General features: G+C 43.7%; 1 protein-coding gene across 3 annotated transcripts in view; it reads right to left on the reverse strand.

Moving 5' to 3' along the window:
* Positions 1 to 3912: 3912 nt before the first annotated feature.
* Positions 3913 to 23577, reverse strand: part of kdm6ba (lysine (K)-specific demethylase 6B, a) — a 49343-nt gene continuing 29678 nt past the window's right edge. For 2 of the 3 annotated variants that reach the window (XM_041030701.1, XM_041030700.1), the window contains 22 exons: positions 19162 to 19248; positions 17242 to 17366; positions 16714 to 16837; positions 16451 to 16546; positions 16052 to 16334; positions 15857 to 15934; positions 15460 to 15633; positions 15137 to 15313; positions 14289 to 14840; positions 10400 to 14067; positions 10038 to 10164; positions 9612 to 9717; positions 9169 to 9374; positions 8949 to 9058; positions 8784 to 8852; positions 8143 to 8291; positions 7885 to 7999; positions 7612 to 7799; positions 7373 to 7514; positions 6808 to 6934; positions 5709 to 5879; positions 3913 to 5527 (listed from right to left, as the gene is read on the reverse strand). In XM_041030701.1, the coding sequence (XP_040886635.1) occupies positions 5510 to 5527; positions 5709 to 5879; positions 6808 to 6934; positions 7373 to 7514; positions 7612 to 7799; positions 7885 to 7999; positions 8143 to 8291; positions 8784 to 8852; positions 8949 to 9058; positions 9169 to 9374; positions 9612 to 9717; positions 10038 to 10164; positions 10400 to 14067; positions 14289 to 14840; positions 15137 to 15313; positions 15460 to 15633; positions 15857 to 15934; positions 16052 to 16334; positions 16451 to 16546; positions 16714 to 16832 (6675 nt within the window). In that variant the 5' untranslated portion in view covers positions 16833 to 16837; positions 17242 to 17366; positions 19162 to 19248 and the 3' untranslated portion in view covers positions 3913 to 5509. The remainder of the gene's footprint in view (positions 5528 to 5708; positions 5880 to 6807; positions 6935 to 7372; positions 7515 to 7611; positions 7800 to 7884; positions 8000 to 8142; positions 8292 to 8783; positions 8853 to 8948; positions 9059 to 9168; positions 9375 to 9611; positions 9718 to 10037; positions 10165 to 10399; positions 14068 to 14288; positions 14841 to 15136; positions 15314 to 15459; positions 15634 to 15856; positions 15935 to 16051; positions 16335 to 16450; positions 16547 to 16713; positions 16838 to 17241; positions 17367 to 19161; positions 19249 to 23577) is intronic. The other variant, XM_041030702.1, reaches the window with a different exon arrangement.

Consider the following 23577-nt stretch of genomic DNA (forward strand, 5'->3'; position numbering starts at 1 on the left):
CCCAGAAAATCCTTTGAATTTCAGAAAGTTTACTCTCTCTCTTACACACACTCTATGTCTCTCTACCATTCACAGAAACATACTCTCTACCACTCTCTCTCTCTTTCTCTCTCTCCCTACCTCTGTCTCTTTCTATGTCTCTCTACCCTTCTCTTGTCCAACCCACATTCACTGACATCACAGCTTAATGATCCAATCAGAGACAGGCCATTTTGTCACTGTCAAAGCCCTGGCCAATCAGCCCCTGTATGATAATTCACTTTAACAGTTTAGAAGTAAAAAGTGTGTTCAGCTTAGTACACTGGTTTTAAAACTGAAACACTTTCAATGTAAACTTGTGAACATGTTTTCCTCATTCAGAGATATTATGTGATATGTTCAACTTTGATATTTTCATGTTTACAACTTCATAAATATCAAATAAAGAGTTTCTGTGTTTCAAAATTTTAAGGTGGATTTTTTTGTGGCTGTTTTGTTGGGCGGGGTTTTTTTCCAGGTAAAACAATGCATTTATAAAATGTAAAAAAAAAAATTATCACAGAAAAATATTGAAATAAGCACATGACAAAATGGCCTGCCTCTGATTGGATCATTAAGCTGTGATGTCAGTGAATGTGGGTTGGACAAGAGAAGGGTAGAGAGACATAGAAAGAGACTGAGGTAGGGAGAGAGAGAAAGAGAGAGAGAGTGGTAGAGAGTATGTTTCTGTGAATGGTAGAGAGACATAGAGTGTGTGTAAGAGAGAGAGAAAACTTTCTGAAATTCAAAGGATTTTCTGGGAGAGAGAGTGTGTGTGAAAAAGAGAGAGCGAGAGAGAGAGAGACCACAACTCGCTCACACACACAGAGCTTGTCACTCTCACACACACATTTCTCTCTCTCTCTCTCTCTCTCTCTCTCTCTCTCTCTCTCTCTCTCTCACTCCCAGAAAATCCTTTGAATTTCAGCAAGGATTTGTCGTTGGAGAAGTGATAAAAAAAAAACAGACCTGTTAATAACGTTAATAGTTACACTGCATCCTACATTGTAAAAAAAAAAGTTTTTACAGTAATGTACCGGCAGCTGTGGTTGCCGAAATAGCACCGTTAAATTATGGTAAAACATTTCCTCCATTTACAGTAATAAATTGTATTGATACTGTTGATTTTACAGTTAATACATGTGGTTATTTCAATATTTTATTGTAAAAAAAATGTTCTTAGATTAAAAAAAACATAGTTTTACCTGAAAATTTACATGGAAACATGTTATTTTTATTGGTAAAACAATGTGTTCTAAATGTTCAAACTGGTAAAATACTGAATCTAGCATAGAGTTTACAGTTTAAAAATGTGCTTATTTTAATATTTTTCTATAATTTTTTACTCCACACAGAAGGGTCCAGACCGGGGTTCGAACCTGGAACCCTCCTGCTGTGAGGCAACAGTGCTAACCACTGCACCACCGTGCTGCTCACAATAACATGTTTCCATGTGAATTTTCAGGTAAAACTATGTTTTTTTTCCATCTAAGAACATTTTTTTTTTAAATAAAATATTGAAATAACCACATGTATTAACTGTAAAATCAACAGTATCAATACAATTTATTACTGTAAATGGAGGACATGTTTTACCATAATTTAACGGTGCTATTTCGGCAACCACAGCTGCCGGTACATTACTGTAAAAACAACATTTTTTTTTTTACAATGTAGGATGCAGTGTAACTATTAACGTTATTAACAGGTCTGTTTTTTTATCACTTCTCCAACGACAAATCCTTGCTGAAATTCAAAGGATTTTCTGGGAGTGAGAGAGAGAGAGAGAGAGAGAGAGAGAGAGAGAGAGAGAGAGAGAGAAATGTGTGTGTGAGAGTGACAAGCTCTGTGTGTGTGAGCGAGTTGTGGTCTCTCTCTCTCGCTCTCTCTTTTTCACACACACTCTCTCTCCCAGAAAATCCTTTGAATTTCAGAAAGTTTTCTCTCTCTCTTACACACACTCTATGTCTCTCTACCATTCACAGAAACATACTCTCTACCACTCTCTCTCTCTTTCTCTCTCTCCCTACCTCTGTCTCTTTCTATGTCTCTCTACCCTTCTCTTGTCCAACCCACATTCACTGACATCACAGCTTAATGATCCAATCAGAGACAGGCCATTTTGTCACTGTCAAAGCCCTGGCCAATCAGCCCCTGTATGATAATTCACTTTAACAGTTTAGAAGTAAAAAGTGTGTTCAGCTTAGTACACTGGTTTTAAAACTGAAACACTTTCAATGTAAACTTGTTAACATGTTTTCCTCATTCAGAGATATTATGTGATATGTTCAACTTTGATATTTTCATGTTTACAACTTCATAAATATCAAATAAAGAGTTTCTGTGTTTCAAAATTTTAAGGTGGATTTTTTTGTGGCTGTTTTGTTGGGCGGGGTTTTTTTCCAGGTAAAACAATGCATTTATAAAATGTAAAAGAAAAAATTATCACAGAAAAATATTGAAATAAGCACATGACAAAATGGCCTGCCTCTGATTGGATCATTAAGCTGTGATGTCAGTGAATGTGGGTTGGACAAGAGAAGGGTAGAGAGACATAGAAAGAGACTGAGGTAGGGAGAGAGAGAAAGAGAGAGAGAGTGGTAGAGAGTATGTTTCTGTGAATGGTAGAGAGACATAGAGTGTGTGTAAGAGAGAGAGAAAACTTTCTGAAATTCAAAGGATTTTCTGGGAGAGAGAGTGTGTGTGAAAAAGAGAGAGCGAGAGAGAGAGAGAGAGAGACCACAACTCGCTCACACACACAGAGCTTGTCACTCTCACACACACATTTCTCTCTCTCTCTCTCTCTCTCTCTCTCTCTCTCTCTCTCTCTCTCTCTCTCTCACTCCCAGAAAATCCTTTGAATTTCAGCAAGGATTTGTCGTTGGAGAAGTGATAAAAAAAAACAGACCTGTTAATAACGTTAATAGTTACACTGCATCCTACATTGTAAAAAAAAAAGTTTTTACAGTAATGTACCGGCAGCTGTGGTTGCCGAAATAGCACCGTTAAATTATGGTAAAACATTTCCTCCATTTACAGTAATAAATTGTATTGATACTGTTGATTTTACAGTTAATACATGTGGTTATTTCAATATTTTATTGTAAAAAAAATGTTCTTAGATTAAAAAAAACATAGTTTTACCTGAATATTTACATGGAAACATGTTATTTTTATTGGTAAAACAATGTGTTCTAAATGTTCAAACTGGTAAAATACTGAATCTAGCATAGAGTTTACAGTTTAAAAATGTGCTTATTTCAATATTTTTCTATAATTTTTTACTCCACACAGAAGGGTCCAGACCGGGGTTCGAACCTGGAACCCTCCTGCTATGAAGCAACAGTGCTAACCACTGCACCACCGTGCTGCTCACAATAATATGTTTCCATGTGAATTTTCAAGAGTATGTTTTCGAGAGTATGTTTGATGATTTTACAGTTAATACATGTGGTTATTTCAATATTTTATTGTAAAAAAAAATGTTCTTAGATGGAAAAAAAACATAGTTTTACCTGAAAATTCACATGGAAACACGTTATTGTGAGCAGCACGGTGGTGCAGTGGTTAGCACTGTTGCCTCGCAGCAGGAGGGTTCCAGGTTCGAACCCCGGTCTGGACCCTTCTGTGTGGAGTAAAAAATTATAGAAAAATATTGAAATAAGCACATTTTTAAACTGTAAACTCTATGCTAGATTCAGTATTTTACCAGTTTGAACATTTAGAACACATTGTTTTACCAATAAAAATAACATGTTTTTTTTTACAATGTAGGATGCAGTATAACTATTAACATTATTAACAGGTGTGTTTTTTTTCACACACACACACAGTGACAAAAAATATATACATAGAAAGACAGGTGAAAAAATCTAGACAAATTGTACTTGTTTCTGGATTTATCAAAAAGCGTTTATTAATAGTCATAGTAATGTCACACAAATTCACAAGTGTTTAAGACATGTCTGGCTCAGTTTGGTGTGTGTGTCTGCAAGTATGTCTGTGTGAACTCTCTAAACAGTGCAGTTATAAATAAATGACCACAAAGAGAAGGAGAAGGTTAAGGTTAAGGTAATATTGCAACAGGAAAAATAGAATTCTCATTTTAAGAAGACAAACAGAAAAAAGGTTGTTCAAAGAGAACATTTAGCACCATCTATCCCATTATCATATTCAACAGATAATATCATAAAATCATTAAAATCTTGCCTAAAAGTCCCCTACATAATAAAAAAAAACTTATCGTTTCTCAAAACACTTTGGAAAAAGTAGTTTTGTTTTTTTTCCTTAATGAGCATACAAACACAGCATTCCATTAGTCATCTTCTCTACGTGAGCAGTGTGCCTATTGTCTACAGGAAAGGTGGCGTTATATTCAAGATAAAGATATCATTTAATATATATCAGGAGAAAAGGCAGGAGTCGTGAGAAGGAAGCACCAGAAAAACGGCAGCTTCCACTCCCGTGGACACACAACCCCTACATTTAAGTTCTTACAGAGCAATCGGTCACCATAAAAAATAAAGAAAAAAAACTGCAAACTTGTACAACTCTATTAAAAAGAGAGAACATTGATATCCAATAAATAGAGGAAACTTTTTAAATTAAATGTACAATACCAAAAAAAAAAAAATCCAGGAAGTCTGCATATTGGAACAAAACAATCAGAGATACACAAACACCAGATGATAATGATTTTTTTCTTTCTTTTTTAAAAAGACAGCTCATATAGAGGTGGAAGAAATGAACAAAAAGACCTGATGATGTGTGACAACTGAATATTAATCTCCAGAGGAAATAAAAGTATAATTGATAAAAAGATTTACAACACATACAAGAATCTGAAGATCAAAAATGAAATCCCCCCCAAAACAACCAAAGTCATTAAAACCCGTATGTTTTGAAGCATTCCAAACAAGTTTATTTTTTTTTAATTCTTAATGCTTTAGAAAAATGTTCATATCTCTATTATTAGTATTTTTCATTTTTTCTCTTTTCTAAATACAAGGCCAATGTGGTATATATCTAGGCTGATCTAGTTTAGAAAAAACAAAATAATAAATTATTTTAAAAAAGACAGCACCCCACAAAAATTGCAAACAGCTTGTACAAATTTCATTATTCAAGACAACAACAGAAAAAGTTCTTTCTGGTACTGGTAGGAACACGCCATTGAAACCATTAACTACCCTGTTCAATGGTAGCACCAACTGCCCCCTGGTTCTCAACTTCACTGTTGCCAGGGTTTCTGTTTGAAAGCACCATCTGAGAGTAAACTGGTATTTTATTGGCGGCTTGGTATTTCTTTTTGTAAACAGTAATAATGAGTAAACGTATTCAACTGGCTGTTCGGCAAGTATTAGCAGTAGTAGTAGCAAAAACGATCTTAAATAATGAATGGGTATGTTGAAAACCAAAGTCAAACTATGTCTTTTGTCCTGGCTTGCAGGAATTTTGGTTATGGCTGAGGAGATGCAGGAGGGGAGCTCTATCACCGGGAAGAGGAGACCTGGTAAGAGAAGAATTTGCCAATAATTACATTAATGTATGTGTGACATTAAAAAAAAAAAAGTTTTATTGATAATTCTTTTAGTTTCAGGTTGGAACTGAACTTCCAATTTCTTGGAGACTGATGGCACAAGGGGAAACTATTGGATACAAAGCAGGAAAAGAGGTAAGTGTTTGCTTACCAGACTGAAGGAGTCATATGCATTCATGAGCTCCTCTATGCGGTACTGCTCCAGCACCACTACGTTGGTCAGGTTTGGGCTGCGCTGACGTGCGCAGTCCTCACAGTGAACCACGTATGTCTTCCTGCTGTTGTTCTCACTTGTTACAAACAACAAGTTGAAGACCTCCACCTGTGACAGAGGAGAAAACAGGTTGATTACTGTAAGAAAAGTACACTTAGCTAATACTAATAATACAACAACTCTGCAGTAAATCCTATTTTGGTAGTCATGTTAGAGGCTGTAGCTTGTTGTGCTGTTGAATTGTAGTGTTGTATAGAGCTATTTTAAATACTTTAACAGTCATATGTCAGTTTCCCCTTAGATTTTGTGCATGTATTGCAGCCAAAGAAATAGCGTCAAACGACTTTACTGTAGTAATAAAGAAAAGCCTCAACAGGGAGAATAACTTAGACCAGAGGTGTCTAAACTGTTCCACAAAGGGCTGTGTGGCTGCAGGTTTTTGTTCCAACCAATCACCAACCAGACTTGACTAATTTAATCAACTGATCTCAGTCTTCAGACAGTTGAGTCAAAGTGTGTGCTCTTGATTGGTTGGAACAAAAACCTGCTGCCATACAGCCCTTTGTGGAACAGTTTGGACACCTCTGACTTAGACAATTTTTATTGAATATACACAGAAAGAGATAAAATTATTTACGTTACTATTTGACTAAATAGAGAAGTGTATTGGATAATGTTGCATCAGTTCAGCTTTTTTTTTAACCTCTTGAAATTTGGCACCCTGTTTGATCAGGTTATTAATAAAGCCATTTTGATTCATGTGTGCAGGCAAAATAAAAATCTGAGCTTCCAAATTTTTTTGAGAAAATTAAGCATTACATTTGTAAGCACAGACATTTTTAAGTGTAGGCTTCAGTGCCCTATTAACATCTAAATTACTATTAAGTGGTGACTCATTTGTTTGTGCAAAAAACAACCCCTTAGAGCTTAAACCTTGTGCTCTACCAACTGAGCTAACCGGGTGTTAGGTAAGTGTACCTGTTAAACTGCAATCTGACAGACAGATTGATTGTGAGTTAGAGTGACAGATACTTACATCACATTCGTTGCAGTAGTAGGCAGGCTCGTCCTTGACCCGACTCTGATAAGAAATCTTCTTGCCTTCAGCCACCAGTTGGTCTCGCAGGATCTGGATGTGCTTCATGGACTGCAGCAGGCAGTGTCTGGCAGGAAGGTAAAAAAGACATTTATATTACCATCTAAATTTTTATTAAAAACTTAGACAAAAGACTGCACATAGCTAAGACTAATACTATCCAGTTGCAATCCCTGCAATTTATCCTACTTTCATGACTACAGTTTGTTTCACTGTTCAACAGTGAAACAAACTATAGTCTTCAAAATGAAATGCATTTTACAAAGATAACCTTCATGAAAGTTTCACTGTTTCACTGTTGAACAGTAAAACAGTGAAACAAACTACAGTCTTCAAAATGCATTTCATTTTGAAGACTAGTTTGTTTCACTGTTGAACAAACTAAAGGCCAATTCTAGCAGTTTTAACAGAGACTGCACATTATAACCTTCATGAAAGTAGGAAGAATAACAGGAATGTTTTAATTGAGCTAGGTAACTAATAAAACTGGCTGGAGTGTACTCACTTTATCATCTTATATGTGTCTGGGTCAGTGATCTTGACAGTGCGGGCCACGTTCCAGGACACATGGATCATGGGGACTATGGACTTGACCTTCTTCACTTCGTTCCACTCGAATCTTTCCAGGGCCAGCTGGTACTGGTAAGCTGCGGATACACATAAAACAATGTTGAAGGATCAAGCAGGCTTCAAAAATATTCTTTCTGTATTTGGTCACTAGATGGTGCACTCTTTGGTACTTACCATTAAGAGGTCCAACGTTCCAGGCAATGTTGTTGCACCAGCCCACGGCCTGAACCCAGTGAACAGTTCCAGCATTGATCCATACTAAGTCTCCAGGCCGCTGGATGAAGCGGTACACCGGGATGTTGGCATTGTAGAGGTCCTCCAGCACCGGCCACCAGGACCCTGTCAGGTAGTCCACTCCATGCCTGGGAACATAAGAAGAATAAGTTGTTAGGGCTTGTATTTAGTATTGGTTTAATATGTGATACTGATTGAATGATGTCTGCTTACTTTTCACAGAAGTCATTTATGGCCTGCCAGTAGTTCTCATGGACAGAGAACCATTCACAGTCTCCAGGACCGATGTTGATGTTCACAGAGCAAAAGTTATTGTTCTCCTGGTGACCTGTTGATTATGGACAGAATGTACTGAGTCCTATGTAATGGGGCTTTGTTGAGAACTTAATAGATGCTAATTAACTTCTGTTGTATATTGTTGTTGAATAAAGTTGTATTCAAACTCATTAAAGACATAAGAGTGTTCTTTACCTGGTGTCCGGCTCCCTGGAACCTTCATGTAGAGCTGGACAGTGTTCATGCCAAGGATTGTATGTCCGACGTGGCTCAGCATGTTTCCACTGGATGCTACACGCATGAAAGCTGGCAGCTTCTGCAGCTCTTGAAGCTGGGGCTTCCACCTGCACAGAGACACAACACATAAGCGCTCTATCAACTTTCTTTAGTGATAAGGATTTTCTATGATCATGCTGAAGTGTGCAGAGATGGCCACAAGAGGGCACTGCAGCACACAGAAATGCATTTAGTGGGTCTCATACTTGTAAGGTAAAGAGACCCATTATATGTATTTCTGTGTGCCGCAGTGCCCTCTTGTGGCCATGTCTGCACACAGAAATACATTTAGTGGGTCTCATACTTTAAAGGTAAAGAGACCCACTAAATGTATTTCTGTGTGCCGCAGTGCCCTCTTGTGGCCATCTCTGCACACAGAAATACATTTAGTGGGTCTCATACTTTTAAGGTAAAGAGACCCACTAAATGTATTTCTGTGTGCCGCAGTGCCCTCTTGTGGCCATGTCTGCACACAGAAATACATTTAGTGGGTCTCATACTTTTAAGGTAAAGAGACCACCACACTTGTACTATCAGAGTGATGTGTTGAAACTGCTCACCTCTTGGGATCTGACAGGTCGATGTTTGTGCCGAATTTAATGATCTTCCCAGTTGGCTTCTGCTCACCACTGTGGAACAGGAAAACATTAAAGCATTACTACAAATGACAAAACACTTCAGGGTTTTAGTAAATCTTTAACTAGCTTTTTAAAAAAGGTCTTTACCTGCTAGTTTCTTTCAAGCTGTCCTTGCTGGAATTATCAGAACTGTTGAGTGGCTTCTTCTCCTTTTCATCCTCCTCATCGTCATCCTCCTCATCACTGCCTTTCTCTTCCTAAAGACACAAATCACATGGAATGAAGCACAGAATGCAGTCACACAATAGTATACAGTGTACATCAACTGACTGGCGAAAGTGTTAGAATCACAATTAGTAGTATGTACCTGCAGACTCTCTTGGAAGCTGGAGGCCTGGTACTGGGCATACTTGGCAATGGTGGTGTGGGAGCGGCTGCTCTCACAGGGCCACGTCTGACCCGTCCCACTGGGGTCCCAGTTCTCATCAGCAGGCTGCTGCACCTGAGTCCTCACCTCCACCGCCTGCTCTGCGTTGGCTTCCACCAGTGACTTAGTAGAAAACAGCCCCAGGTCTACACACAGTGAAAGGGAACATTAGGGACACGCTTTTGATGGAGTTGTGCATGACCTAAGTGTTTGAATTACAGACTCACAACAAAGATGCAAATACAAAATGTCTTTCTGTAACTAATGAGCCAAAATGTTGGGCAACTCTGGTTTTAAAACCCTTACATGTAGCTAGATTCACTCTTTCCTTAATTCAGAAATAAATTTAATGTGCTAACCAGTCACTGTAAGTGCACACTTACTCAGTCGTAGAGATCCAGCCAGGCCTCTGATAACAGTAACGGGATTCTTGGGGTCTGTACAGAACTGCAGCAGCACAGGGGAGAAGGCATCCCGCTTACTCTCCAACTACAGAGAAGAAAAATCATTTTAGTGCACAGTAACACAAACTTTTAACTCACTTGTCTTCAAGCACAATGAATCTACAGTGTATTCTAAATACTAAGCCCACTTAAAGAATGTATAATTTGTACACTTTCTGGTTACACAATAAAGTGGCTCCTCACTTTTCCTTTGTTTGTAGATTTATTATCATTCTTTCATACTTTGTTATTCATTGCCATGTATAATTACGGTTAAAATGTTCATTTCCCATATATAATCACATTAAAGGCCAAAGACTGAAAGTAATCTAATATGTATGAAATGTAGTGCCTATAGTTACATACATAGATACTGGGCGTAGGAGGGTTGAGTTTCTCTCTGGGAATGGGTTCCTCTGTGGTCATGAGGGGCTTTACGGAGAAGGCTGGGAGCAAGTAAGATTCTTTGAACTTGCCTTTGACTCTGGCCCCCCTAGAAGAGAAAAAAGAGAACATGTTGACAGTAGCAAACACAAAGGCGTAAAAGACAGGTGTCTATTAATACATATGTGTCTGTGAGTTATCTGGTGGGTCATTTAGCTCTGTTAAACACAAATATACAACTCTAACCTCATAAAGATGTATACATTTTGAAGATCTCCAAAATAACAGTAAAAAGCCTTTTTAAAACTTTTTACAGTAAATCTCTTCCTCCACAGTGCACTTACTTGCAGGACCTGATGATTTCACTTGCAGTGTTCTTGATGCTGATTTCTTCCAGTGGAATTCTCTTTTCCTCCACCTCAGAGGCAATGAATGTTTCCCTGTCCCCGCTCTCTACTTTAATCAGGCGAATCTTCAGCTCCTTGGGTGGCCCATCTGACAGTGCCTTCAGTTTCATTAAGTCTGCGGAACCTAACGAAGAACCAGATTCAGAGCCTTTTTTGTGCTCAGAGGATCTTTCTCCAGAACTCGAGGTCCATTCTGCATGCTCCCCTTCACTGGTTGAGCTGGCACCTGAAGCTTCCTTGTGTTTCTTTTTGTCTGTGTCGTAGTGACTCCGATTCTTCTCTGACCCCTCTTTGCTCTGGAGGTTAAGGTCACAGAGAATTCTGCGGTCCTTCTTCTCCTTATGGCTCTTGCCATCCTTGTGTCGTTTGTGGCTGGAGCTGGAATGGGTGGAAGATGAGGATGATGAAGAGGAAAAGGCCACCTCCTCTCTCTTTTCTCTATGCTTCTTCTTTTCTTTTCTGTCTTCGTGCTTCCTGCTGTTACTGTGGCCATGCTTTCTCTTCTTCTCTTTCTCTCTGTCTCTGTCCCTGTTTCTGTTTTTATCTCTCTGTTCCTTGACTTTCTCATATTTGTGGCTGTGCTCCCCTCTGCTGTGACTGTCCGATTTATCAAGAGAGTTCTTGTTAGGCAGTGACTGTCGACTAAGCATGATCTCGCAGCTCTTGCCCAGCTCTGCCAGAGAAGACTCTGAGATGGTTGTTAACTGTTTTTCCTCCTTGACCACCTTAATAGGTTTTATGCCATGAATACTCTCCTTTTTAATAGAGTTCATCATTTCGTCTGTTGTTTCTCCGTTATCTCTCCAGACATCTGCATCCTCTAATTTCAGTTTCTTGTCTTCCAGCAGAGAAGGAGGAGAGGCCTTTTGAGGTGGGACAGTTGGACTGAATGGTGGGTTGGTCGAATCTGATGTGGGAGAGCCACTTTGCTGCTGGCGGCAGATATCAGGGCCTAGTGACAATGAAGAGGAATATTTGACCCCAACCAGAGCTGATGGAGGGGGTCTCCCAAAAGGTCCACCTCGGTACGCATACTTCTGGCTCTCTAAGACTGTAGCTAAGGACTTGAACATACTGTTTACACCTGTTTGGTGGAGGTGGGGTCTTTGGGGTGGTGGAGAACAAGATGGGGTCTCGGAATCCTCTTCATCCTCGTCCTCATCAGCCTCACTCTTAGTCTGCTCAGGGAGCCCATAAAGTTTAGCCAGGTCGCTGTGGCGGTAATTGGTGTTCCCTACTCCCATTCCAATGTCCACTGACTGTTTACAGACATTTGGAGAAGGTTTAAGATAGTCCTCATCCTCCTCATTGAGAGAAGACGTCCGACTGCAAGGGGATGCCAGAGAGCCTTGGCGACTGAGCACGGGAGGGCTAGCATGGGGATTGGATCCAAACTCTTCCTGGTTGGGCTGATGTTTCGTTGCTGGAATGAGGTCTGGGGCACACAGGTAACTCTTGATAGGCTGAACACTGGGAGAAAAGCTGTCAAGGAGACCTGTGGACCCCGTCTTCTCGTTGTTATACATCTCCTCTTCCTTTTTGATAGACTCGTCCAGCATGGCCATAATGTTGGCCAGACCGTCTGGAAGCAGTGTGGACAACTCGGAGGGCTCCTCCTCAAACTGAGCGCTGTCTGAGTCGTTGCCACTGCTGCTGACATTTTCCAAACCACTTCCTGTCGCCCTCTTGTTGAGAATTCCCCCTGTGGAGCTGGAGGTGGAGGATAAAGGTGGTGGTGGAGGGTTTTCTCTGGGAAAAGCCTGATACAGTTTGGGGGGCTCTCTAAGTGCCAAGGAGGGGAGAGAGGGTTGGCTGCTGTCTCTCTCCCTGGTTGAGTCTTTGGATTGGTTGGGTGCGGCTTGCATTGCCGGGGGCTTGTTGGGGTATACCGGCTGGTTCATCCCTGAGGTATTGTGTGTTGATGAGGGACTGAATGTCATTCCGCCATTGTTGCTCCACATCTCCCTCTGCCTCTGCTTTTCTCTGGCATACTCAGTCTGAGGTGTAAGAGGAGGCGGCCGCAGCCTTTCTACAGGAGTAGTGGTGGTGGGTGTCTGGCCTGGTGGACAAGGGTGTATGCCACCACGGCTTAGCCAGGGGTAGGGGGGAGAAGCCTGGGAACTTGGGGGTGGAGGACCTGAAGGAGGTGCAGTAACGGAAGAAAGGCGAGGAGGTGGGGGTGCAGGAGAAGAGTTACTGGAGAACAGTTTCTCCAGATTTTCAAAAGCAGTCTGCTCTTTGCCTTTTGCACTGCATGCTTCCTCCTCCCTCTTCCGCTCCATCCTCTTTTTCTCCTCCTCTTTTCTCTCCATCTCTCTCTGTTTTCTCTTTTCTTCCTCCTGCCTCTCCAGTTCTCTCTTCTTTCTCTCCTCCTCCTGCCTCTCTGCTTCTCTCCTCTTCCTCTCCTCCTCTTGCCTCTCCCGCTCTCTCCTCTTCCTTTCCCGGTCCTTCTTCTCCAGTTCTCGCTTTTTCCTCTCCTCTTCCTGTCTCTCCCATTCTCTCTTCTTCCTCTCTTCCTCCACCCTCTCCGCTTCTCTTCTCTTCCTCTCCTCCTCTTGCCTCCTCTTTCTCTCTTGCTCCTGCCTCTCCCATTCCCTCCTTCTCCTCTCCTCTTCCTGTCTCTCCAGTTCTCTCTTTTTCCTCTCCTCCTCCTTCTTTTCCAGCTCTTTCCTCCTCCTCTCCTCCTCCTGCTTTTGTCTCATCTCCCATTCTTTCTTCCGCCTCTCCTCCTCTCTTAGTTTTCTCTCTTGCTCCTCTCTGTCCCTCTTCCTTCTTTCCTCAGCTTGCATGTGTCCCTCTAACTCAGCATCAAGCTTGTCTAGAGCCTCCTCGATGGACTGGGGGACAGAGGTTGGAGCTGGAGGATGGATCTGGGACTGAGAGTACGCCTGTGTTGAGGCAGAGTCTGGCTGATGACCGACAGGTGGATTGGATGGATGAGGGGCTGACTTAACAGTGGAGGAAGGAGCTGGGCAGTATGCAGTAGGAGAGCGAGGAAGTGGATTTGAAACCCTGCTTGTTATTACACTGTCCCCTGCTCTCTGGTGCGCTGAGGAGAACAAAGAAGATGACGAGGAAAATTCAGGATGTTGCTCCAGTTTAGCCTGAGGATAATATGACGTCTTCCCCTTCATGGGCTGGGACTTGGCAGCTCCCTGTTGTTGTGGTCTGGAGAGCCCCTGTTGGTGAGACTGGCTGGCAGTGGGAGCTTGGCCTCTTTGACAACCTGGTTGCAGCAGAGCAGAGGTGGGGCTAATGACGGCACTGGTGGGGGTCTGGGGAACTGGCTCTCGTCCTCTTTGCCACCTGTTGTGACTGCTGCCATTGTTCACAGAGCAGCCAGCAGGGGGTGATGTGGTGACAGTGGAGACACTAGCCATAGATACACCACTGGAGCTGCTGCTGTCGCTATAGCTGCTGACAGAGCTGGAGGCCTGGGATATGGGAATATTGGGGGTGATGACAGGTGTTCGGGTGGAGTTGGTGAGGGGTAGAGGGGGGCTGACGTGACGGTGATGCTGGGAAGGAACCAGACTATCCACGACCTGATTGTGGCTCTGCTGGTGCTGAGGTAGCAGTCCTGGAGGCCTGTAGATGCCCAACTCCTGAAGAAACGCATACAAAACAATTTTACAATCAGTTAATTTTATAATGATCGATATCTAAACAACTACAACTGGGTTACAGATCAAATGAAAGCCTGTTTAGTTCAGGATAAAAATGGTTACTGCCTTTTATCAAATGAGTATAACACAACTACAGAAAAATAAAAGAACTAATATAAACACGGTACAAATGAGCTACTGCATGAATGACTTGTACTCACCAGGGAGTCACTGCTGGGCCTCCTCTGGTATCTCCAGGCCTCGTGGGGCCCACTTTGCCGTTGTTGAGGTACTGAGGTGTTGCTGGCAGGAGGAGGAGGGGGACCCTGGTGCCCCAGCCCTGGATGAGGCTGGAAGTGGCTGTAAGGCACACTGCTGCTGCTGCTGTTGTTGCTGGTTGCAGGAGGGTTTGCTGGTGACGACTGGGCATGTAGGTGCTGATCTCTGTCCCCCCGGGTTGGGGTAGATGCCGTGTAAGAGGTAGCCTGGCTGCCACCTTGGCCCCCAATGAGAGGACCTCTCTGGTTGTGAGGGCCACGAGGTTCCATGGCCCGGCAGGGTGGGGTGAGCCCCAGTTTGGAGCTGGGGTAGGAGGAGTGAGAGGACTGATGGTTTGCAGCCTGAGGTTGGAATGTGTCTTTCTGGAGCTGAGGAGCACATCCCTGGTTATAGCTTCCTGGAGAAGAGTTTGGTGGAGGGGAGAGGTTTGAAGGGGTGGAAGAGGCAGGAGAGGACTTTTGGGTGTAGCTGCCCATTCCTTGTTTGTGACTTTCCTGTTAATCCAAACAAAAAGGACAAGAAGGCAGCAGACGATTATTAAAGTGATATAAAACTAAAAAAAAGGATGTGATCACTGCTGCACTTAACAAAACAGGGGAAAGGGAATCCATTTTGGGATTGATGTTATGCACAGCGCAGCAATACAATACAATACTCTGTGAAGCTAATAGAATCAATACACCTTTATGGCACCACTCAGTCCAATGAATTCCTATTGACTGTGGTCAATAGTAAAATATTATCCCCTGGCTTCAAGTAACATATATTCAGTGAAGTCTGTGGTTTGTACCTGGAACTCCTGCGATGGGGGGTTCTTGCGGTCAGAGGTGTGGGTCTGCCAGGGAGTGTTGTCCTTGTGAAGGGGGTTCCAGAAGGCAGGTTTTGGAGGGAGATGGTGGACCGATGACTGCTGCTGGGACACAGACTGGCTAGGACCAGAGAAACGCTGCAGTCCAGGATGGGATACCTGCACAGGGAGTGGGATATTACAACATTTGCCACTCAAAGATCTGACAAAACTGCAGAGAAATCTAGCAACTGAGGATATAAATTACCACTCACTGTGACTGTTATGGCATTAAAAGAAAGAATGTGTTTGTTCCTGTGCAATACCTGGTCTGAACTCTTTTTCCTCTTGATGGGGCTGGGACAGTCCTCAGCAGCAGGAGGGCGGGATGGCGGGTGCAGGGATGGCAGAGGAGTGTGCTGGATGACAGAGTGCTCTCCCAACGGAGGGCCCGGTCTCTTCCGCTGGCCCCCTTGCATCTTCCCTGGGTAGCCCCTCTGCTGTGAACAGAAAAATGCAAGGATCAATATAGAGCAACTATTGCAGTGTCAATTCAAAAACTTTCCTCTGCTGAAATATTCAGCCGGCGCTCAGTGACAGTGGCTTTGACTGGAGTGTGACTTTCATCTGTCAGGTTGAAGCAGAAATGACAGCGAGCATGGGGGCTGTTCTGTGTCTACACGGATGATGAAATATGGTCGCAGCCAATTAGAGAGCTCTTACCTGGTGCACCTGAGCCCACATCTCATCTCCCAGCAATGATGGACCCCGGGGAACGTGCTGCTCCTGAGGACCCCCAAACTAAAGCAGACAGCAGCACAACACAAAGTGTGAACGAAGTCATTTTTTTGTGTATAAAAACACATTTACTCTGATGCATAAGTCTGCCATGATGTCGTCTGTAGCACTGTTCCTCACCTTCAGCAGTTGGTTGGGCCTGCTGTGAGGAAGGTGTGGGTTGGGGGGAGGTCCACCACTGCCAGCATAGCCTCCATTGTGCAGACGGAGTGAGTGCTCATTGGGCAGAGGAACAACAGGATGTCCTTGAGGAGGGAGGTGGGATTCATACAGCTGGCCAATTTGCTCCCACGCTCTATGAGGAGGTGGAGGATGAAGATGAGGAGGAGGCCTCTGGTGCTCCCTCTGCAAGCCTGGCAACATTGGCTGAGGGAGCTCAAGCTTCTCACCTCCTCTCATGGGCCTGGGCAGACACAAAAGACAGAATGACATGTAAGTAACAGGAAAGGCTTCATCATGATGTTTCTGTAAATTAAACTCTGCTTGATACGTTTAGGTCTGTTTTTGTGCATGACTTACCCATTGCTAAAGAATTTACTGGGATGGTTCAGTCCGCCCATAGGACCAGGAGGTAGATGGGGAAGGAGCTGGTGTTGGTTCATTCCAGGCGAACACCTGATGAGGAACAGAGACAGCACACACAGCGCAGTCAGGTAACGTTTCTTAACAGTTTTTAACTTAATTTCACAACTTTTGAGTTCAAGTGACATGTTCAGCCAGAAGAATTTAAGTTAAAAGAGGTTTGTTAAAGTTTGTGTGTATGTGTTGTCATGGCTACAGACCTGGCAGGTGGCTGCCAGGCGCGGCCGCCCACGGGAGGCCATGGTCCCCGGCTGAGTCCGTCCAGAGGGAAGGAATCCCGTGTGCCACGCCCGCCAAACTGCTCTACTAAGTGATGCATCCAGCCTGTGGATATTAGTAATATAGCCATATAATATAATTAATGAGAAAAAAATGTGGACAGAAAAGCCTAATGAAAAGTTATATCTTAAACTGTTACATGTTTTGAAAAGGTGGTAAATACCTGTAGCTTATAGTAAAATATCTTTATAAATACAAGATCTAATCTCTGTTGCTGTTTATACACTACCATTATTTGTTTTAGTAGTAGAGCATTTTTAGCAGACCTCTCATTTTGCAGGAAAAAGGTTAGACTCATTTTAAAAATCCACTTGACTAGAACTACTAGTTAAGCCATTAAAATTTTACTGTTACCAAGGATTTAACCAGACTTTGTGGTGTAATTACATTTAGACTGCCAAGCCTGAGTGCTTTATAGTTAGAAACCACATCAGCGTGCTCATACTTACCAGACTAGCTATGTCTGTGAAGCCCTCCACTGCAGCACAGAGAGGGCCTCACTCCAACACTGAGAATATCTGTACTGTCCGACGACTCTTCTGTCTTCAGCACCAAGAACCCCAAAACCTATTGGCTGCGGAGACAAAGAGGAACAGGAGAGCCACTGTGAGAACAAGTGAGACACAGACACTGTGAAAAGTCAATAAACGCCAGTGGGCTCTCTGTTATATAGGCTAGTTGGTGGGTGTATGTGAGTGTGAGCTGAAGAGCTTGCCAGCAGAGAGGGGAGGGTGGAAGCAAAATATAGGACAGGGAAGAGGCAGGACAGCGACTGCAGAGGCAAACTGAGTGAAACTCTCTCACTTATGCCTATCGCTTTTCACATTTCAAATTTCTTCTGCTCCTGTTATGGTCAGGACATTTCCCCAAGAAACATCAGCATAAATTAATTTCACTTGAAGTCTCAAATCATGAGGACTTCTTTGTCTGTAGCTGGCTGCTATGCATCAGTCAGCCTGTAGGAGGCTCCAGGAAACCAGTTGGTACAGAATCGGATTATTACTGAGGCCCAGATGGCTCAGTGGGGAGCTCACCTATGAGGACAGACCTGGGGTTACTGTAATCCTTACCATGGGCCTCCTGATAACAAGAGACAGAGAGAAAGACTAAGAGTGAGAGGTCTTGGTCACATGCCAAGTGTGTGTGTGTTTGCGCTCAAGCGTGTGTGGCGTTGGAAGCAATGCCAAGTGTGCAAGCTGCATGGTTGTGTCAGGCTTGCACTGGTTTAGTGCATGTAAAAGAGAATAGTGTGCTCTCTTTTAAGTGGATGATTATGTGTGTGCTGCAGCGCTCTGAAGGATGTGTGTATGAAGTGTGTGTGTGTGCATGCCCGGTGGATACACTAAGGTTTAATCTCATTACGGCAGGCGTGATGGAGAGGGAGAGGGGGGCAGCAGCGACAGACGGTCTGAACAGGATGGAAGGATAGATTAAGGAGAAAAGATAGAGATGGAGAAGAGAGAGGGGATGGAGGGAGGTGGAGTGGAGTGGAGTGGAGAGTAGGAACAGTGCCATGAAAACGCCCACACACCTACACGCACACACAAGACAACACAAAGGAAAACGGTTGAGGGGAAAAGACATAAAAGAAGCTGAGAGATAACTCGCTCCCCTCCCTGCTTTATGAAACACAGGACACACACACAACACAGAAGGTGTCAAGATACAAAGAAATCCATGTTTCAAAGTACGTGGATCCAAAAAAAGACAACAAAAGAGTTTCCTGACAAAACCCGAGAGGATGTGTTTACACCTGCATATTCACCACTGCTGTTAAAAGCCACTTTAACAAACACATACTTCTGTTGTGTTGAAGATGTAACAGATAAAATCACTAAAAATCCTCATTTGCCTCATACTAATTGGATGACAAGACCATTTAAACATCTCATCACTCTGGGACTGTAATGTAAAAGTAATGTTGTTCAATGAATTACAGCCAGTAAGTGATAACTAGTGTGTAGTGCATTATGGGAGGGCAACAGATATGCACACACAGGTTATGATTCATTCCTCTTGCTCAGCACAGCACTCTTCCACCAGTTTTCCTAAATTAGCTCTGGTCATACGCAGTCCTTCCACCCACCAGTTCCTCTCCTCTTCCTTTCTTCCTCCCACCAACTCTGGATCTCTCTGCCTCTATTTAAAGCCCAGTAGGGGATATTTCAATCGCTCTACACTTTTAGCTTGTCAGGAGGGGTGCTGCACAGTGACACACACACCACCCTCTCTATCTCTCTTCCCTTCTGCCTCCCAGGGATCATCATCCACCAGGCGCTGCTGCTAGATAGGCTAGAGTTAACTGTCAAGACTGCACTCGACATGCTTTAAGACAAACTGATACAAACACACTCTCATGCTGAGCGTACCTTTTAGAGTAGCACCAAGTTATTGATTCACAGTTGTGTCAAGTCTCAGCTTCGGCTGCCAATCATCTCTCTGGGGCCTCCTCAACCCTGAAAGACAGAGCAGACAAAAACATTCATGTCAAGCTGTCATAAAAACACCATGAAGCCACGCTACTCAGAGATATGATCAAAACTGTCATCAACTTAAAGTCTCGAAGCATATGATATAATTCAGGGCTGAGGGTGGTCTTTGATTTCAGAATAAACTAAGACCCTCTTTGTCCTGCTGCTTCTCTGTTCTGGCTTTCTACCCAGCGAATCGTCACTGCCCTCACCCCTCCTGGTTTCCTGACTTCTGAGGTAACGCCTGGTTTCAGAGCAGCGTGAAAAACCTGAGGGTGGCTCAGAGGCAAAGGGGTAAACCAGCAGGGAGCCCGACACAATGGGAGAAAGGGGGCTCTTGTTCACCCTCTCTCTCTTTCTCTTCTCACAGACACAATGGCGAGACTGACTGTGCAGCTTAACGGGCGAGCAGACACACAAACAAGGCTGATCTCACTCTAACAGGAAGAGCTGAGCAGGCTAAGTCAACTATCACATGTGAAAGAGTAGCGCTGCGGAAACAAAGCAAAATAATAGAACACCTGGCATTATGGGGAAAGACGAGAGTGTGAGACAGAATGAAAGGTCTAAATGAGACAAATTCAGAAAAAGATATAAAGCGAAATCTAGCAAGAGACCCAGTTGTGACTGGAGAGTTCAAACAGGGACACACTGGTGAAGTAGTAATTACCACTTTTATAGATGGTGTGTGTTTATGTCTGTTGTGTCCAAGCAATCATCTATTCCAGTTGCTATCCTGGCTATCATGTTGCTCACAGCCACTCCACCAGCAAAGTGTGAGAAACTCAGTACTCTGAAACCAGATAGTGTACACAGACGGCAGACAGTGTTACATACCAGCTCAGGTTCTATCAGTTGATACCAAAGTGATGAAATGTGGTTGTGTCAGATATGAGTTAGGGTTTAGTGTTTGACAGTAGAAAACAGCGCGTGTGCGCTGCTGTGTAAGCATTACGCATTTCATTTTTGGGGGATCCCCCGATGACTCAGCGGCCTGGAAGAGGGCTTACCCCAAACCACGCCCTAAACTCCTCCCACCCCGGGACACCGCTTACACTCGGGTGACCGGGGGCGTTTCTGCACCATCGCATATGTGACAACAGCGGGAATTTCTCGGACTTAGTGATATCATTTCTGCTTCCTATGCAGCGTGCTGCATGGGCTGATCGTACGTGTGTGTGTTTAGACAGACAAACAGGATGTGATGTCGAGCTACGGGGGGGGTTTCATGACCGAGGGGGGAATCAAACCAAACCGCAAGTTCAAGAGAAATGATGAAGCATATCATACAAAGATGTTGATCAATGTGATCAACATTACATTTCACACAATTGTTCAATTAGTTGTGTCAATAACTCACGACCAATCAAAAAAAGTTTTCTCTGCAATTTTACTCAACTTAAATATTCAGCTTCAGTGGCATCATGAACGCTCTGCCTTCACTTCAACCTCAATCTAACCAAACCAAACTGCAGTGCTCCTCTACAAAACTGAGAACAGTAAGTGAATCTAGGTGAAGTGAAAGTAATTTAAGGACGTTTGATACTCTCATACTGCTCCGCTTCTCTGTGTACAGGGCTGATATATTTATCAATTATTAACAAACACATGACATAATTCGCCATTTCATCAAAAATTCCCCCTGTGGTACATCTTTTTCAAGTGAAATCCCCCCCAGTGACATCAGACACCAAAGCGTGGTTCCTGTCAACACCCGCGTTGTTGTAGTTACGCAAGTCAGTTATTGTCCTGACGCCACCAGCTACCAGCTGGGAGGCGGGGCCAACCAGGAATGGCAAGCAGACAAAGACGTGCCAACTGTTGTCAACCATACCAAGAAGCTAGAAAGAAAATAGGGGAGCTCTACTGAATCCTCTGTGGCTTCTAACAAAGAAACATACACACACACACACACAAATATACATACACACAAACTAAATAAATCCACCGTAATCCCATGTGACACACTGATCGAAGTCACAAGCTTGTGGCTCTGCAGAGTGAAGCTTGCTTAGTCACTAACACGAGCTGGGGGGAAACAAATGGTTGGAATTGAGATGTTCGGATGATGTCTGTTTTGGTGCAGTAGCCTTCATCTATTCACCCTCGCCCTCCCCTGCTAACCACTGGCCTGCCCTGGTCCCCAGCCAGACAACCACACTGAGGCCATGAGAGGAAAATAGACTGGAGCGAGACGAGGGGAGGCAGTGAGGGCATACACTGCAAAAAATATCCATCTGTGTAAGAGTAAAAATTCTACTTCTTTCCTGGATCGTGAGACATGAAAAACCTGAATGAATATTTTGTTGGGCTGATGATTTTGACTTTCTGCAGCACACCAATGCTGCCTGGGGAAAGAGCAGCAGACAGATGGATAAAAAGAGAACATACATGAGAGCATTGGAGTGATCATATAAACGAGAACAGAGAATAAGACCACCGAAAATGTCGAGCTTGAGGGGGTTATGGGAGACAACTGGAGTGTGTTACTGTCCTAATAAAGTTACTGCAGAGCCTGTCTGATAAGAAATGACCAGATAAGGCTGGGAGAAGTGGCAGATAACAGAAAACAGAGCGAGGGAAAAGTTCTGGCAGCAAGACGACGGAAAGGCCATGCATGGTCCTGTCTGCCTCTCCCTCTCTGTCTCTCTCTGTCTTGTTCTGTCTTCCCTCGCCCTCTCTGCACCACTTGGCCATTACATAATGAGTCCCAGATAGAGATCATGTTTGGGAGGAAACACCATGCATTTCTCTCTCCCTCTCTTACACACACAGACGTACACAGAGAGGAACAGCCAGGCCCTGCATCCGTCCGCCCCCACCTCGTTGCCAGGCTCCCTGTGTGTGTCCATGCATGCGTTTGTTTGTTTGTTTGTGCGCGTGCAAACGTCAGTGCATGCCGTTCCAAGCCCGTGATGCGGGCAATCTTCATCTCATCCACATCCTTACGCACGCACAGACACACACAAAATCAAAGGTCTCTGTTTTAGCCAGCACACACAGGGCAGTGTAAGTCAGCCAAGGACACAGCAAGCAAACACTGTTCCTACACACGCACACAAAATCATCTGAACTCCTTGATGGACCATTATCTCTTGCCGGCATCCTTCTCGACATCACAACCTTCCATCCCTGGGACAGAGAGCTGACCTAACCCTTCACCCAGACCTTCTACGCTCAGCAGCAGCACACCAGCCAGCCATAACAGGTCAGATAAAAGCTCCTATTTGTCTTACTTCGTCTCGTCCTGGCTTATATGTGCACCCCCTCACATCTGCTCTACATTCAGGCCATGACAGAGAGAGGCAGCGAAGCACAGGGGCTGGCATTGCCTCTCATTTCAGCATCCAGGAGATCTGAAGCTTCAGGTCTGCAGTAAACGCCAACAAACCAACCAAATGCTGCCTCTTTTTCAACTGTTGGTGGTCAGCCTGTCAATGTGCTGTTTGGCATGCCACCACCTCTTTATCCACTCTTTTTTTTTGTTTTTTAAATTCTTGTGCGCTTTGGCTGCAAAGCTTAGAACAAGATTTCCGGGACCCTCAGAGACACACTGACGAGAAACAGTTAGCCTACATTTTCATCTGCTTGTGGAAAAAGAAACCAAACACGGAAGTGCAGGGGGTGGGGTGCTGGTAGACAAACATTAAAACATGAGGCCCCTTTTGTCTCCTGCACTCACCACGCTGACATCTGGGCTGTGACTGACAACACACAACTGGGTTAGTGTGGTGCATCTCTTTTTACTCTCTAACACACACACACACACACAGATCAGATGCACGTGTGTGTGTGACGTTAAGAGAAGAGGAACAGAATTTGGAGGGGAGAGGAAGCTGTCGTCACAACCACAGGAAGTAGGCCTCCCTTAGGGGTAGGGGTGTGTGAGAGAAAAGAAAGGCCTTGGGGAGGGGTTATAAGCTTTGGCTTCCTGTTGAACAAATATGAACGGTATTTGTGTCTTCAGTGTGTCGACAAAAGCATCGTTTGGATCGTTAAAAAAGCAGATAAAAGTGATCTTGTGTGACTAATATGAGTCTGTGCTCATATTAAGACTCAATTCAAAAATCTAACCTCTTTCACTTATGGTTCCTAAAATACACCTCAGACACACAGTCATCTTGTGTGAATGGCACGTGTGTCCAACTCATGACTCACACACGTCTCGTCAACAAAAAGAAGAGTCAACTGGCTTGAAAAACCATTTACTTGGCCCTGACTTTGGGCGTTAAGTGAAAAGCCTTGTTTGCCCCCTTTTTAGTTTCTGGTAAAAGTGAGTGACAAACATATGATGGCAGAATGAGTGTGTGAATG

The sequence above is a fragment of the Toxotes jaculatrix genome, chromosome 23 (assembly GCF_017976425.1).
Source record: "Toxotes jaculatrix isolate fToxJac2 chromosome 23, fToxJac2.pri, whole genome shotgun sequence".
NCBI classification, from domain to species: domain Eukaryota; kingdom Metazoa; phylum Chordata; class Actinopteri; family Toxotidae; genus Toxotes; species Toxotes jaculatrix.